Here is a 17,829-nt window from a genome sequence, read left to right on the forward strand (position 1 = left end):
GTTCTTTGTTTTTTCTATGGCTGGCCCACGGCAGAGGGGGCAGAGTGAGAGGGAGCGTGAGAGAGGGCAGAGGAGGGGGACAGCGTGAGAGAGGACAGAGGAGGGGGACAGCGTGAGAGAGGGCAGAGGAGGGGGACAGCGTGAGAGAGGGCAGAGGAGGGGGACAGCGTGACAGACGAGGGGGGCAGCGTGAGAAAGGGCAGAGGAGGGGGACAGCGTGAGAGGAGGGGGACAGTTTGAAATAGGGCAGAAGAGGGGGACAGTTTGAGAGAGGGCAGAAGAGGGGGACAGCGTGACAGGAGGGGGACAGCTTGAGAGCGGGCAGAGGAGGGGGACAGCTTGAGAGAGGGCAGAGAAGGGGGGCAGCATGAGAGGGGGCAGAGTGTCTGGATGCAGAGGGGGCATTTTTGCATACAACTAAATAAGTATTTCTGTCCTGACCTAAATACTTATTACAATTTTTTGACCCAACTAAAACAGGACTGCTCAGTAATTATTTTGGAGGGGTGCCTTGAAAAAAATATGGATACTCTAAGGGTGCCGCTAACTGCAAAAGTTTGGGAACCACTGTTCTAGGCTGAAGGTCTAATAGTCGCATTGGACTCACAAGACAGCCACCAGCTTAAATTACTGCTTTAAATATAGACTTCTAAAAGTCAAATCACACCAACACAGATATATATATATAACATGCTTTTAACACAATCTAAGCAAGCTTGCGTTCAGCAGATGAATACTTATATAATACATAAAGCAAGCACACTTGCAAAACATGAAGTTAAGATTTACACCACAAGACTATAACTTATGTTGTTAGTTAAGAAGTTTTAGTTTTTAGTTAGAACTGAAGTATGTTCAGTGGCAGTACCAGAGCCACTAAAAGGGGACGGCTACTACAGGGCCAGGGGTTCGGCAATGCTGAGTTACACCCACTTGGAGCCCCTCATTTTGTGTGGCTTACTGCACATGAGCTTGACCTGTGCATGCTTAGAAGAGGCCCCTATTCTGCACTTTTGAGTGCAAAGAGGGGGTCTCCACAGGAGTGTGAGTCAGCATTTCCAAGGCCCATGGCCCTGTAGTAGCAATGCAGTGCTCCATCCAAGTACATATCATAATACATTCTTTTGTGTAAAACATTCCAAACTTCAGAGTAAATGAAAAGGTCTCTTTCAAGTCCATTTTGTGAAATTTAATGTTCGATTTCTGCATAAAATCTGAACCCATGTTCAAGACTTCACCTTGGGTTTGTGTGTTTTTAGATGATTAGCAAGACCTGATTTCACAGCAAAGCATTTCCCACACTCTGGACACGAATGCGGCTTCTCTCCTGTGTGTCTCTTCTGATGCACCACAAGTTTTGACCTATAAATAAAACATTTCCCACATTCAGAGCAACTATACGGCTTTTCTCCTTTGTGGATTCTCTGATGATTAAAAAGACCAGTTTTGACAGCAAAACATTTCCCACATTCTGGGCACGGATATGGTTTTTCTCCAGTGTGCCTTTTCAGATGTGCAACGAGTGTCGATTTGTCTGTAAAGCATTTACCACACTGAGAACAAGTATGTGGCTTTTCCCCTTTGTGACTTTTCTCATGTCGAGAATAATTTGATCTACTAAGAAAACATTTCCCACATTCAGAGCAAGAAAATGGTTTCTCTCCAGTGTGGATTTTCTGGTGTAAAATAAGGTTTGATTTACATGTAAAAGATTTCCCACATTCGAGACAGGAAAATGGTTTTTCCCCTGTGTGAATTCTCTGATGTTTACGAATCTCTGATTTACTGATAAAACATTTCCCACATTCATTGCATGCGTATGGCTTTTCACCGGTGTGACTTTTCTGATGTGCGACAAGGTTTGATTTTCCAACAAAACACTTTCCACATTCAGCACAACAAAACGGCCGCTCCCCAGTGTGAAGTTTCTGATGTTCATATAAGCTCGACTTCTGTGTAAAACATTTCCCACACTCAGTGCATGAAAATGGTTTGGCTCCTGTGTGAGTGACTTGATGTTTAACGAGTCTAGTTTTCTCAGGAAAACTCTTACCACATACAGTACATACAAATTGTTCCTCTCCTGTGTGCATTTTGTTATGTTGGACAAGTTTGGATTTAGCAGTGAAACTCTTCCCACATTCAGGGCAAGAGAATGGCTTCTCTCCTGTGTGAATTCGCTCATGAACAATTAGATATCCCTTCGTAGTAAAGCATTTGCCACAGCCAGAACATGAAAACGGTTTTTCGCCTGTGTGTGTTCTCTCGTGTGCAGTAAGCATTGATTTGTAAGGGAAACATTTCCCACATTCAGAGCAAGTAAACTTACTGCTGGTATTCTCACATGAGCCCGATTGGTTGCGCCTAAGAGAAGATGTAAATTGTTTATGATTTTCACTTGTATAATTGTCATTGTCTGTGAGATTTCCTTCTTCACATGAATCTGATTCTTCCTTAATTTTAATACATAAACCCTGTAGAGGATCGGTGTCTGTGAGATTTTCTTCTTCACCTGAGACCGATTCCTCTTTAATATGAACGGACATATATTGCTTATCTGTTTGATCTGCGGGTAAATCAGTGTCCGTGAGATCTCCTTCCTCACATGAGATGGATTCCTCCTTAAAATGAGTGGATGGATATTGTGTAAGATCTGTGAGTGTAACAGTGTCAGTGTCTGTAATGTTTCCTTCTTCAGAAGACAACGATTCCTCCTTAATATGATTAGTAAAAGATTGTATCTGTGTATGATCTGTAGGTGTATACATGTCAGTATCTGTGACATTTCCTTCTTCACTTGAGACTGATTCTTCCTTAATATGATATGTACATTGTGTATGATCTGTGGGTGTATAAATGTCAGTGTCCATAAGATTTCCTTTTTCACATGAGCCTGATTCTTCTTTAAAAGAAGTAGACTTATGTTGTGTCTCTGTATGTTCAGGAGATGCAGAGTGTGTGATGTTTCCTACGTCACATGACACAGATTCTGCCTTGATATGCACAGACGTGTATTTTTCCTCCTGTTTAGTGGATGGGCAGGCCGTGAGATTTGCCCCATTATATAAGACCGATTCCTCCTTGATAGTTGTCTCTGTAAGTTCAGTGTGTGTACGATATCTGTGGTTTCCTTCATCAGACACATTTTTTCTACAAACGGTTAAATCTGTTGAGGAGAAATTGATGTTTAATCATGACATATTTCATATAGACACTCGAGTAGAATATCTGTACAGTGGTGTCTAATTTCACCACTACATTCTCCAGTTTATACCATTTATATATGCACCCAGTGATCTAAATCATACTTGCCAACATAGGCAACTTGTTTCCCGGGAGGTAGGTATGTGGCGGCAGTGGTTAGAGAATTGTGTCATCAGTCCCACCCCCTAAACTGTCATTGCTAACTTTGACCAATAAAACAAGGGGCGGGGCCACAATGATGCGTGCTTCTCGTCACTAAGCCCCATCCCCTCCATTTAATTTACAGAACTGTCTGGGAGAATTGTCTGCTCTCCCAGGAGTCCGGGAGGACTCCCAGAAATTCGTGAGTCTCACGGACATTCCGGGAGAGCAGGTAAGTATGATCTAAATATAAATAAATAAATATATATATATATATATAATACATAACAATATAATTTAAATTCCTGTAGGCATTTCATTATATAGTCCTTGGCTTGTTGAATGTAATTTAGTGGAGAGCATTAACACTCAATGGAATAATCAGAACATTCGGTCCCCGGCCTTACAAGAATGTTATGGAAATGAGAATACAGCTGCATCCTTAAACCAACTGAAGCTTGCTAAGGCTGAACCTGGAAGACAAATATCTCTTTACAAGGATGATGTAATTTTAAGATGTCATCAGTGACCTGGAGCCTAGGGTCTTTGAGGAAACCTGTTTATGGACACCAGGAAGGATCTGTTCTGGAGGCAAACATAGTCGTTTTAATGCAACAGATGAGCTGTAATTGTGTCTTTAACACTTTGGGGTAAATTTATCAAGCTGCTAATTTTCGGCGGGTATGAAAAGTGGAGATGTTGCCAATAGCAACCAATCAAATTCTTGCTATCATTTATTTAGTACATTATACAAAATGATAGCAAGAATTTGATTGGTTGCTATTGGCAACATCTCCACTTTTCAAACCCGCCGGAAACTTGTAGCTTGATAAATTTACCCCTTACTGCAGCAGTTCCCAAAGTGGGTGCCGCGGCCAGGACAAAAAAAAATACTTACCAATCCGACGGCACCCAGGACCCAGCATCCTCCTCCCTCTCCTCTCTGTTCCCTTCTCACTGAATGTTGGATGAGACGTCATCACGCCCGACATATCCAGTGAGGAGCAGCGCAGAGAGGAGCTAGAAGAAAAAAGATGAAAGAAGGCCAAGTAAGGTAAGTAAAGGAACGGAGGGAAAATGGTGATAGGAAACAGCGATGGAGGGGAAAAGAAAGTGTGAGCGTGAAGGGGCACAGTGTAATGGTGAAGGGGCACAGTGTGATTTTTGTACATATTGTTTTATCTTATTCCTCTTAATGATGGCTGTAATTTGTTCTTTGACAGAAATATAACTGAAAAAAAAAATATATATATTCTTTTCCGTTGAATTTATGTGTATTATTTTTGCAAACAAAAATATTTCTGTCCTGACCTAAATACGTTATTTTGACCCAACTACTTATAAAACAGGACTGCTAGGTCATTATTTTGGAGGGGTGCCTTGAAGGAATTATGGAGACCCTTAAGTTTGGGAACCACTGCCTTAGTGTAAGGCAGGAAAATGTCTGCGAGTCTACAGAGGATAAGCTTGTATGCCCTAGTGGGCTTTTTCAACATAATGTGCCCAAGCTATGAGTCTCTAGAAAATTTGGACCATTATTTCCTGATTTAGACCACAATTGTAGCATGCATAGTGGTCCATTGCTCAACAAACTAAATTCAGACTCTAACCTTCAGAATTGTCAGCCGTGAATGATTAAACACCAAGTTCTTTGTTTGATCCTGAGTCGATGGCAGTAACAGAACCCCCAATGTCTTCCACCATGTGGAGTGACTACCATTTGGTTAGATCTCTTAAATTTGTCCGTTTTGGCCACAGACCTATTCTATGGCCGAAGTAAGAGTTAAAAATGCCACTGGGTACAAGAGGGTCAAACATGCAGTCTTTGAATAGGTTGAATACATTTGTTTTGGAATGTCTGAAGAGTCCCACAGCACCTGGTACAGATCCACTGGGGACAATAGCCAGACAATAGAGGTTTTGTGATCATTTCAGAAATGTGACTGAGGTAAGGTTTAAATATGGTCTCATTTCAAGAGCAGAGTAATGCACTGAGAATTTGGGTCCAGGAAGATATCTTCTTCAACAAGGGAAACAGGACACATCTCCATATGGGCCTCGAACACAGGCTCATTCTCTTCTTCTCTCCCCATTGTTGTAGCATTCTTGATGACTTTTCCGTGTACTGGCTTAAATATTAGATATTGTATTTACTGCATCTAATATATTACTTAATAGTTGAGATGATGTTCGTTAGATGATTGGTGTCATGTTTTGCTGCATTATGTCCAATTGTTTACATGCCAGAGTGGAGCATATTTTTCTGTTACTTTTCTGATAAACACGTATGGGTCTCACGTCTCCCCTCCCCACGTCCCCTTCTAAATACATTTTCATAACTCCATGAGGTCCACAGTTCTTCCACACATTCAGTTTGAATCTGCTGACCACCCCTGTATACATCTTCACTATTTATTGTAACCTCTAAAGACTCCACCAAAGAACCTCACAAGGAAAAATGGACTTCTCTCAATTGTTGGATAAGGAGGACTGTGCGGAAAATTGGAATGTCTACAAGCTTTTTTTGGAGTAGAGTTTATAAAACGTTTCCCTTCTGAACTGGTATCTACCAACCAGTTCAGAAGGGAAATATTGAAGAGCTTGTTCATTAGCTATGTCCTTTTTCCATATTTCGTGGTTCTGCCCACAGTTATCAGCAACCCTCATTTTATCAGTCACTCATGTTGATGTTCAACATGCTCCAAAAATAATTTCTGCTCCATCTCCCTTTTCTTACAGCTACTTGTCATCGAAATAAGCTTAGAAGGCATATAATGTATGACGACGGGAAGTATAGTTTCCCCCTTTCTATCAAACTGTACTATATATACTTTGCGATGTTTTGTAGGATGGAATACATTATCTTTTTTTTCAGGAACTTGTCACAAGCAAAGTATGGTAGCCATGGACTGTCCGATTCATATGTTTTCCAATAGAAATGCTCTAATATGTAACTAGAGTCCACCAAGTAGACCTCTCTGGCCCAAACCACTTACCTTTTAGCTCCTAATTAATCTAGGACATATAGACCCCCCCCAATAACTATTTCTCATCCCTATTTTTCGCCCCTACCTGAAGTTCTTTTCCTTGTTGCTAAAAATTACTTTCCTTCCCCATCTTTAACTACTATATTTTAAAAAGAGGTTCTCTCACCTTCTTTACAGGGACATGGATGTAACGTTAGTACGTCTCAGCCTTGTTGTTAATCCATAAGAGACCTGTCTCTGTAACTCTATACGGACGATATAATCTTTTAACTTGACTCAAAGGATACCCTGATCCCTTTCTACAGCATACCAACAACATATACTTCATGGCACCCTCCTATTTCCCATTGGTTGACACATATAAGTTCACATTTCACTTATCTTCAACTATTTCTTCCATTTTTTACTTCACTCCACTCACTATTCATCCCACGACTGATGAGTCGAACTGGCATTTGGGCTTTTTGTATGTCATCATTACATGCCCATGGCCAGAGGTACAGGTTCCTCACACAATCATTTTCTCCACACTCCCCTGTAGACATTGTCTGGTTAGGTGAATTTACTACTCGGCGCTCTGTACATTATTGCTAATGTTAACGTCTCCTCTTACATTATCTCCCTATTTGTGTGTGTCTTCTGTTCTCACCTCCCTCCTTTTCTCGTGTCCTCACATTGATTATTTGAATGTATTATACCGCTCTACTATTATATTCCAAATCCAAACTATTAATGAACCTCAACTTACAAACTGATCGTGCATAAAATCCAGGATTTTCAACTTTCCCCGCAAGTGTGTAGAAGCCTTCTCATTTCATAGGTCTAGACAAGGGGAGTGTGTGCCTCCCGCAGACCAGATGTTCATAATCCTCTGTCCATACCTAACTAAGCTCTTATTACTCAGGTCACAGAGCCAATGTCAGGAGAAGAGCAGTGCAGGTAGTCTTCAGAGAAATATAACACACACAATGTTCACTGGAAATCAGAGACCCTGCTGATAGATATATTTTATTACAAAGGTAGCTGGATGACGGACGTCAAAATTACAAATTACTAACACCGACCATTCCCCATCTGCTCTTAGTAATCAAAGAAGGGGTACCACTATTGTGAGTAGGGTTTGCAACTTAGTCCCCAACACAGAGATAGACAGATCATGCCCCCTTGCCATGCCTTGCACCTTTCTGCCACCAAAGCACAAGCATTTAACTCTTAGGCAACCTTTCCGATGCATGGTGAGAGTTAAACCTTCCGAGCTCTGATTATACGCTGTTTTCCAACAACACTTTGTGGAATACGCCATATTTTCGCCATCTATCTCCTTTCCCTCTCTAGGTTGGACCTTTTTTTTTGCACAAGATTCCTTTTTACAAGTGAAGGTGCTCTATACACACAATATGGGATCAGCCACCCCGTGGGACTCACTGAAAACAGCCCACTTAAGATCTGTATCATGTAAACTCCTCATCATGAAATATTTTAAAAGAAGCCAATCAAAGTACAAGAAGCTAAGACCCCAAGACCCCGGACACAGATGGATTCAAAGCAGTCCGATGTCCTTCCCCCTCACTTGGCCAAATGATTCACTGCTTTAAAGAAGAGATGTTAATTCAATAGTTCATTCTTAACAAATCATTCTTAAAAATAGCAAGGTAAAACTATTAGCAAAGATCTTGACCACACAGCTAAACAACTATGTTGGAATGCTTATCCAAAACGACCAAGTAGCTTTTATTCCTAGAAGACAAGCCAAGAAGAACTGGTGGACCTCTCTTCTTGCCATAATAAAGTATCATTTTGTCTCCAAATTCAGAATATTCTGTCACAAAAATGAAATATTTCAATACCTCCAAATTAAAAAGTGGGACTGCATAATGTCTCTTCTAGTATATTTTTCACACATACTGTATTCCCTATTTACCATTATGCTTTCCACTCACTCCATTGCAGCTTCCTGCCTACCTAATAATTGTGTCTTTAATTTACTACCTTTCTGCTTCCTGCCTAACTAGCATGTAGCACTATACATCACAGTTACTCCCATAAGAGGTCTGTACTCTCAATTCCTCCACTTCCTTCAGACATTATCTATATATGCTTTCCACCTACCTCTTTTCCCTTTCCCTCCCAACATTTTCTACTCTCTCCATTACCTCTGATCCCTCACCCCTGGTATCCAATAGTACTAACCTTCTTCCTACCAACACCGTTTACTGACCTCTGGTACTCTTTCCTTGGTCTCTCCCACACCATCCTACCTTATCCCTTGTCCTCTCTGCTCCCCCCTTCCTGCCTTTGCCATTTCTCCTGTCACTTTCTGTGCGCTCCCTGCTCCCAAACGCCTAAGCCCCACCATTTCTTCCTCCCCTCACCTCAGTCATATACTTCCCTATACACAGACTCCAGACCCCTTACCCCCCACCTGCCACTATGGATTCCTCCAATTCACCCTCCCAGTCACTGCCCTTACCAATATCTCACCTTCCGCCCCGGCTGCAGGTACAGCCTACCCCATCTCTGGGTCCTGCCCTATTCCCACTATCCACCCCTACCTACATACTCCCCTCCTTCCACACTTCTTCAATCATCCCACCTCTTAAAACTTTCTTTTACCTGTGCAATCTGGAATGCCAGATCAGTCTGCAACAAGATTGCTCCTATCCATGACCTTTTCCTCTCTCACTCCGTTAAACCTACTTGTCCTCTCTGAAATTTGGATCCCACCATCTGACACTGTCTCCCTTGCTGCCCTCTCTTGCAGTCTATCCTTTAAACACATTCCCCGCCATGACGACTGGCAGAGTGGTGGCACAGGGATCTTTTAATCCCATAACTGCACCTTCAGCATTGCCCACCTCTTCCCTCCCTCTTGTTCTATTCCTTCGAGACTCACACTATATGTCTTTTCTCCCATTTCCACCTCCGTATTGCAGACATCTACCCCCACATGCACCACCTCCCACTTCCTCAACAATTTTGCCACCTGGCTCTTCCACTTCCTTTCCTCCAGTCTACTCACCCTCATCATTGGGTACTTCAACATTTCAGTTGATAACACTAATGGTTCTTCTACCTCCAAACTCTTCTCCTTCAGCTCAGGCCATTGTCTTAACCAGGAGACCTTTTCTCCCACACACCATGATGGTCATTACCTTGTCTTTGAGTTCTCTCACATCTGTGACATCTATGAGTTCTCTAAGTCATCCTTCCCGCTTTCTGACCACAACCTCTTCTCCTTCCACCTCTCCCAACCTCCCTCTTCAATTCCCTCACCCAAAAACCTGTGGACAACAATCAACCAGTATAATCTTCATCCATCCCGCTTCTCTACAACCCTTGAATCACTCCTTTCTCCTCCTTGTTCTGCTCCAATACAAATGTCTTCTATTACAACACCATCATCTCCACAGCCCTGAATGAAGACACCCCTGTGACCACACTTCACTTCTGTCATTCTAAGCCCCTATCTTGGAACTGCAAGCTCACACGCTACCACCACAGGTGCTCCTGTTCTGCCGAACGCTCTGTAGAAAGTACCACTCCAACTTTATCCATTTCAAATGAATTCTGTCCTCCTATTGCACTGCCCTCTCTTGTAAAACAGTCTTACTTCAAAACACTCATCTCCCAGTTCAACAACCCCCATTGCCTCTTTTACACCATCAGCTTCCTTCTCTGCCCCTCAACTCCTCTCCCTCCGCCCTCCCTCATCACCCACGACTTGGCTTCTTACTTGAAGGGGAAAATCGTCCCCACCAGTCACAACATCTTCTTATGGCTTGTGTCCAGCAAATCAACCTGAATTCAATGTGGGCTATCAAGCAACGGGGCTCTTCAGATCAAGACATTTCTCAACATTCAAATTGTATCCGCAGCTAAGTACTTATTAATTTTACCGTATATGTATCTTTTATAATAAACCTTATCCTTTTTACAATTGTTGTTTGCAAATCATTGTAATCTTACACCAGAACATAAGGGTTTATGTCTATCCTGTGACACTGAGACAGCAAATTTCGGAATGTTTGGCAAAGGGCTGCAGGAGCAGTAAACTACTTTTGAATTTCCAGTTCACACCCTTGACCTGTATTATTATTCTCAGAATATAACAATACATGGTTGTAGCTGTTATTTTATCCTCGCACCCATTCCACATGGTGATGACATCTGCATATACACGTCACTTACCCACTGTGTCGGGAACCTGGTAATTCTCCATCGTCATGTCCTTATGTCACTCCATGTACTCTCCTTCCTGCGTAGAGAAATAGAGTGACAACTGGATTCAGAAACCACATATCCTTTATATTACTACCATCTACTCAGTATATATTTTATTATTCAGTTATATGCCAATTCGAGTTGGGTATGAAATGTCGACTTTCAAAATGTGTACACCAAAATGTTGACAGTCATAACGCCTACATGTTAAAATGTAGACATGTAAAATGTGGACAGAGTTGTAAAGTCAACAGTCAAATTGTCAACATAAATCACCAGATTTAAAACGGCAATACTTGCAGAAAAAAAAGAAACAGCGTAGGCTGGTACTAGCAAAACTGGGGGGACAAAATGTGTGGTCTTTATTATCATCAGTCTGGGCTGGTGGTGGCACTATAGCAGGGAAACCTGTAGTGTGGGGTCCCTCTGCCATAATGCCAAACCGGCCCCAGGCGATCAGCACAGGGCTAGATTCCCTAAGGAGATTGGGTCCGCAAAAAACCAAAAGTGGACTCCCCTTTCCAGGTTTAACCAACTCCATGCTGATAGCACTTGGGCTCTTCACACACTACGGGGGCAGTGGGAGTGGGGTAATAATACTTGACAGTAAAAATCCATTTTGTCCCTGGTTCACTACAGGTCCCAGCATACCCAGGCTGTTATTGGGCATGCTGGAACTTGTTAGATCTCAATTTAAAAACACATGAATGTATGACCCAACATAGGGACTCATTGTTTAGAGTTAGAATCACCCTATTAGCAGAAGCACCTTGAAGAGACAGGTGGCTTATCATACATTTACAAATGTGTGTGAGAATTCTCCATCTTGCGTACAGTTAGAATAGCAGCTCTTTTACTGGTTCACAGCACTGTGCTGGGGGATTTTTTTCAATGTAGTTGGAGGTTTCGGTTATAACAAAATCATGTAAAGTACAGAAGAAACATAAAGCGATAGAGTGGACAATTACAGCTCTAAGTATCTCATATCATGGGTAGCGAGATAATATAACATTCCCCAGTCCTAGGTACATTAAAAATGTTTGAGGCTAGAGGGCCTCTCAGATTTGGTGAACTGGTAATGTGTGAATGGGATAACGTTGGGCCGCACCCTACTGAACTATGGTTAGATTATGCAGACAATTAGATCAAAGTTCTGGTTCTGTGTCAACCCTTTACCAAAGCATCTACAAGCACATGTATTAATCTGACCTCGCGGAGATGCACATGGCCAATCAACGACCACCATATAAAGGCATGTGGGCTGCTGATATAATCATATAAACCACCACTTAGTTGCTGACGGAAGACACCTGGAAAAAAAAACATCAGACAGTAAAAAGATATATACACTTGCAATATATACAGATATATAACTTAGAGGAGAGATAGAATATTATATGCAGAGATATATAACATGGGATAATGATATATAATGTACAGGAGAGATATAATAGTATATGAAGAGATATATAACATGGGATAATAATATATAATGTACAGGAGATATATAACATGGGATAATGATATATAATGTACAGGAGAGATATAATAGTATATGGAGAGATATATAACATGGGATAATGATATATAATGTACAGGAGATATATAACATGGGATAATGATATATAATGTACAGGAGAGATATAATAGTATATGGAGATATATATATAACATGGGATAATGATATATAATGTATAGGAGAGATATAATAGTATATGGAGAGATATATAACATGGGATAATGATATATAATGTACAGGAGATATATAACATGGGATAATGATATATAATGTACAGGAGAGGTATAATAGTATATGGAGATATATATAACATGGGATAATGATATATAATGTACAGGAGATATATAACATGGGATAATGATATATAATGTACAGGAGAGATATAATCGTATATGGAGATATATATAACATGGGATAATGATATATAATGTACAGGAGAGATATAACATGGGATAATGATATATAATGTACAGGAGAGATATAATAGTATATGGAGATATATATATAACATGGGATAATGATATATAATGTACAGGAGATATATAACATGGGATAATGATATATAATGTACAGGCGAGATATAATAGTATATGGAGATATATATAACATGGGATAATGATATATAATGTACAGGAGATATATAACATGGGATAATGATATATAATGTACAGGAGAGATATAATAGTATATGGAGAGATATATAACATGGGATAATGATATATAATGTACAGGAGATATATAACATGGGCTAATGATATATAATGTACAGGAGAGATATAATAGTATATGGAGATATATATAACATGGGATAATGATATATAATGTACAGGAGAGATATAATAGTATATGGAGAGATATATAACATGGGATAATGATATATAATATACAGGAGAGATATAATAGTATATGGAGAGATATATAACATGGGATAATGATATATAATGTACAGGAGATATATAACATGGGATAATGATATATAATGTACAGGAGAGATATAATAGTATATGGAGAGATATATAACATGGGATAATGATATATAGTATACAGGAGATATATAACATGGGATAATGATATATAATGTACAGGAGATATATAACATGGGATAATGATATATAATATACAGGAGATATATAACATGGGATAATGATATATAATATACAGGAGATATATAACATGGGATAATGATATATAATAGTATATGGAGAGATATATAACATGGGATAATGATATATAATGTACAGGAGATATATAATAGTATATGGAGAGATATATAACATGGGATAATGATATATAATGTACAGGAGATATATATAACATGGGATAATGATATATAATGTACAGGAGATATATAATAGTATATGGAGAGATATATAACATGGGATAATGATATATAATGTACAGGAGATATATATAACATGGGATAATGATATATAATGTACAGGAGATATATATAACATGGGATAATGATATATAATGTACAGGAGATATATAACATGGGATAATGATATATAATGTACAGGAGATATATAACATGGGATAATGATATATAATGTACAGGAGATATATAACATGGGATAATGATATATAATGTACAGGAGATATATATAACAGTACATGAACCTACAGCTGAGTCTTCCCCACAATAACTCGGTAACAGCTAAATCCCCTTCATCGAAAGGACCTGCTGACATCACCGGGTCATGTGACTGCTGTGGTCACATGGTACACTGTGGAGAGGACGTTCTACCAGGTCATGTGACTGCTGTGGTCACATGGTACACTGTGGAGAGGACGTTCTACCAGGTCATGTGACTGCTGTGGTCACATGGTACACTGTGGAGAGGACGTTCTACCAGGTCATGTGACTGCTGTGGTCACATGGTACACTGTGGAGAGGACGTTCTACCAGGTCATGTGACTGCTGTGGTCACATGGTACACTGTGGAGAGGACGTTCTACCAGGTCATGTGACTGCTGTGGTCACATGGTACACAGAGGAGGCTGCTGGTAGTAATGGAGAATCAGACAGTGATATTTGTGCTGAATGCAGGTGACCCATTGTCTCCCTGTGAGGTCTGTGCAGCATTAATCCCACAGAGGGGTCTTACAATCAGGACACATGAAGTGTATTAGTCACTTACATGTCAGCAGTGTTAATATTACACCAGTGTGAGTATTCCCAGAGTTGTACAGCACATTCTATGAATGGAGGGTTCCCATGTAAAGTGTGTTAGAGTGAATACATGCACTGCAGTTAGTGATATCCACAGAAGGAATGTCTCCCATGCTTTGGAGACATATAAATGACTTTGGTTACAGCCACTGTGGTTTATAGCAGGAAAACTATAGAAAGGAAGTAATAAAATTGTGTCCTGTTAGCACTTAATGGATAATGCATTATTCTCCATTGTATTTCATTCCATTCAAGGGGATGCAGTCAGACATTGTATAACAGGTTTTACATCCACAGCCCTAATGAGCTGTTTGGTTTCATCTTTCCTGTAGTTCTCTGCATGACCTGTTTAAGAGCCTGCAAACACTATGTGACCTTTCCATGAAACCCTAGACCAGTGGTTCCCAAACTGTGTACCTAGGCTCCCTGGGGTGCCTCTGTGATCTCACAGGGGTGCCTCGGCCAGGGGCAGTGGTAAGCAAGGCGGGGGACTACTTGGTAACTATTTTGGCTTCGGGGTGCCTTGAAAAAATTATGGAGACCCTAAGGGTGCCTGGAACTGAAAAAGTTTGGGATCCACTGCCCTAGACCATACTTGTCAGAAGTAGTGGGGCTCCTTGTATTCATTAAAAGAAGAACAAACCACTACTTACAGTTTGGGGATAGACCCTATGACTTATTTTACAAATGTAATTACTCTCTTTAACCATTTGCTATGTAAACACTCTGGTGTAGTACATACTTACCAACTTTCTGTTGGTGAAATCCGGGAGCCTGCAGAGGAGGTGGGCGTAACGGGGGGGCGGGGCTCCAAGTGACGTCATTTTGGACCTGCCCCCATGACGTGATGACGCAAAATGCGTCATTTGACAGCGGGGGGCGGGGCCAAATGCCGCGATTCACCGGGAATCGCGGCGTTTGGGACTTAATTCTGCCCACTTCACTAGGAAGTGGGCAGAATTATCCAGATGCGGGGGATTGCCACACTCGCCCGGGAGCCCGGGAGACTCTCGCAAAATGCGGGAGTCTCCCGGATATTTCGGGAGAGTTGGCAAGTCTGGTGTAGTATACATAGCACTAATGTGTCCTGCAGCTCCTGCCATCTACTAGATGAGGTTTGTACGGCTGGTCTCTCCAGTACGTCCACTATCTTGTCAACATAATACTGTCAGGAAAGTAACTTGTGCCACTCAGTTGAAACCTGATGAAGTCAAGTTAGTGACTGGGGGGGAGTTGGGGGAGGGGGAATTGTTTATTCATTTTTTTTTCATTACCTAGTGCCGGCAGTAGGGCTGCTTTATATGCCTTTTGTCAACATTTTTAACAGTGTTGAAATTCTTATTGTCGACAGTCTGAATGTCATCATCATCATCATCATCATTTATTTATATAGCGCCACTAATTCCGCAGCGCTGTACAGAGAACTCATTCACATCAGTCCCTGCCCCATTGGAGCTTACAGTCTAAATTCCCTACTATAGACACACACTCACACACAGACAGACAGACAGACAGGGAGAAACTAGGGTCAATTTTCGATTGCAGCCAATTAACCTACAAGTATGTTTTTGGAGTGTGGGAGGAAACCGGAGCACCCGGAGGAAACCCACGCAAACACAGGGAGAACATACAAACTCCACACAGAATCGAACTGGTTGGGAATCGAACTCATGACCCCAGTGCTGTGAGGCAGACGTGCTACCCACTAGGCCACTGTGCTGCCCAATGTCGACATGTTAATTGTCTACAGATTGACTTGCGTTCCTGGGGTTCAGTTATATAACTACATGTGAAAAGGGGTTTCCAGAAATAATTGTTATAGGAGGCCATCTAAACATTTATTCTAACAATTACCTCCATGACATTCTTTTATTATTTCGTTTGTTCCGTATAAAACTCAGACAGTTGATCGAAACTATCACAAACTCATTGTTAAAGTCTCTAAATTGCCCATCTACACCCATCCTGGTTATTTTGCTGGGACGGGGAGAAGAGGCAACATATTAACATGTTCCGGGACACTCTTGGACAGCTTGGGGTCTAATGAACGTACACGAAATAGTGGAATAACATGTCAAAACAGGACAGTCTTGCAGGATCAGAGACTCGCGGCAAGTGTGTGACATAACCAGTAAACACAATAATACAATTCTAGTGAATTTTGTATTTATTTTTTAACACCGTTTAACGAATACAACATTCAGGCTAAGAACAGATTTGGAGAATCGTACTGTTACCAAACAGAACCAGAGGTAACTGTCCAGGGTCAAACGATGGATCTTTACTTTCAGACACTAGAGAGTATCTGCCAGTTGGATGGTACAAGGGACCTTTGTCACTGAAAATGATTTGAACTGAAAGCTCAAATCTCATAGACTTTTTCTAAGGTACAAACATGCTTGGTAATTATTCTCTCCTAGCATTAGGTGAAATAGAAAAAGGTGACAGATTTGCCCGTAAAAAGTCCCTCTTCAGCGCTCATGCAGTTTTCTGAAATTGTGCATCTATTTTAGCATAAATGTTCCCATGTTTTTATGGGAGGGTCACGAATCTACATGTCAAGATGTGCAACACCTTGCATCTTTTGAGTGTCGGAGATGGACAGATTGAACGTTGGGCGTTCCTTGGTTAAAGGGTGACCACAGTGTGGGTGGGCGCTGTAGTCCAGGAATCCAGGAAGCGTCTTCTAGTCAGGTGCCGCCACTCTTCCAGGTTTACACTACCAGTTGCTAAGCACCTGCAGTCCACGTCTAAAGCGGCTGTTTATACTCTTCTCTTATTCACTTAAATGTACTAGAGTCTATTCACAGGTGCTGCTGATTCTTAGGATAAGAGGCAGTTTCCTTAGGTGGGTCATATGATCAGGAGGCTTGTCCTCCAGACCTCACCTCATTGGCTCTCCAGGCTTTTATTAAGCTTCTTCTCCTCTACACCTCTGCTGGTGATAGTTTGTTCTGACTGTGCTTAATATGTGTATCTCTGTTGTGACTTAGACTGTGAATTTGACCATGCTTCTCTCTTCTGCCCTTGATGTTGGATTGTTTACTGGACTCTAACCTCGGATAGCTTATTGGACTTCGCTGTCACCTCTAATAGATACCATTCTGTCAGATATGTTTTGGTTTTCCTGTTGCCTCCAACCATGTTCTGTCCATATTCAACCCCATAATACCCAGTAATAGTAAGCCACTACTACTACGAGTCAAGTCCTGGGCGCAATTGAGTATACACGAGCTCAACAAGAATGGGGACTGTTATAGGTGAAGACCTTCTCAGCAGGTATTGTCCTAGCACACTTCGAGAATAAATAAACCCGCGTTCGGTTAATCCCATATTACATATGGCAATATAAATGCCCTATATGTAAACAAAACAAAAAAGGCCATTGTCAGCGCATGTCCTTAACACACATGAGGAACTGGTTCTAACACAGAGACCGTCTCCCCTCCCTTATTTTTAGGGGTGCTCAGGAGGTGCTTGTAGTTAGGGATCATTCTATACTTTCAGTGGGGCAGATTTCAGGTCATCCTGGTGCATTTGTGGCTGGTTAACACAGTTATTTGCACACAAACACACATAAAAGT

The 17,829-nt window shown here is 41.1% G+C and overlaps 2 protein-coding genes across 3 annotated transcripts in view; both read right to left on the reverse strand.

Annotated features, from left to right (window-relative positions):
* Positions 1–13,760, reverse strand: part of LOC142159790 (uncharacterized) — a 35,206-nt gene extending 21,446 nt beyond the window's left edge. Inside the window, exon 1 of the mRNA XM_075214523.1 lies at positions 13,697–13,760. The gene's annotated coding sequence lies outside the window, so the exon portion shown is untranslated. The remainder of the gene's footprint in view (positions 1–13,696) is intronic.
* LOC142159806 (uncharacterized) overlaps positions 679–17,829 on the reverse strand; it is a 33,090-nt gene continuing 15,939 nt past the window's right edge. Inside the window, exons 1-2 of one of the 2 annotated variants that reach the window (XM_075214553.1) lie at positions 4,244–4,932; positions 679–3,166 (exon numbers count right to left, since the gene is read on the reverse strand). In XM_075214553.1, coding sequence (XP_075070654.1) covers positions 1,227–3,166; positions 4,244–4,517 — 2,214 coding nt within the window. In that variant the 5' untranslated portion in view covers positions 4,518–4,932 and the 3' untranslated portion in view covers positions 679–1,226. Of the gene's footprint in view, positions 3,167–4,243; positions 4,933–17,829 lie in introns of those variants that run through there. The other variant, XM_075214554.1, reaches the window with a different exon arrangement.

The sequence above is a fragment of the Mixophyes fleayi genome, chromosome 6 (genome assembly GCF_038048845.1).
Source record: "Mixophyes fleayi isolate aMixFle1 chromosome 6, aMixFle1.hap1, whole genome shotgun sequence".
Taxonomy (NCBI): Eukaryota; Metazoa; Chordata; class Amphibia; order Anura; family Limnodynastidae; genus Mixophyes; species Mixophyes fleayi.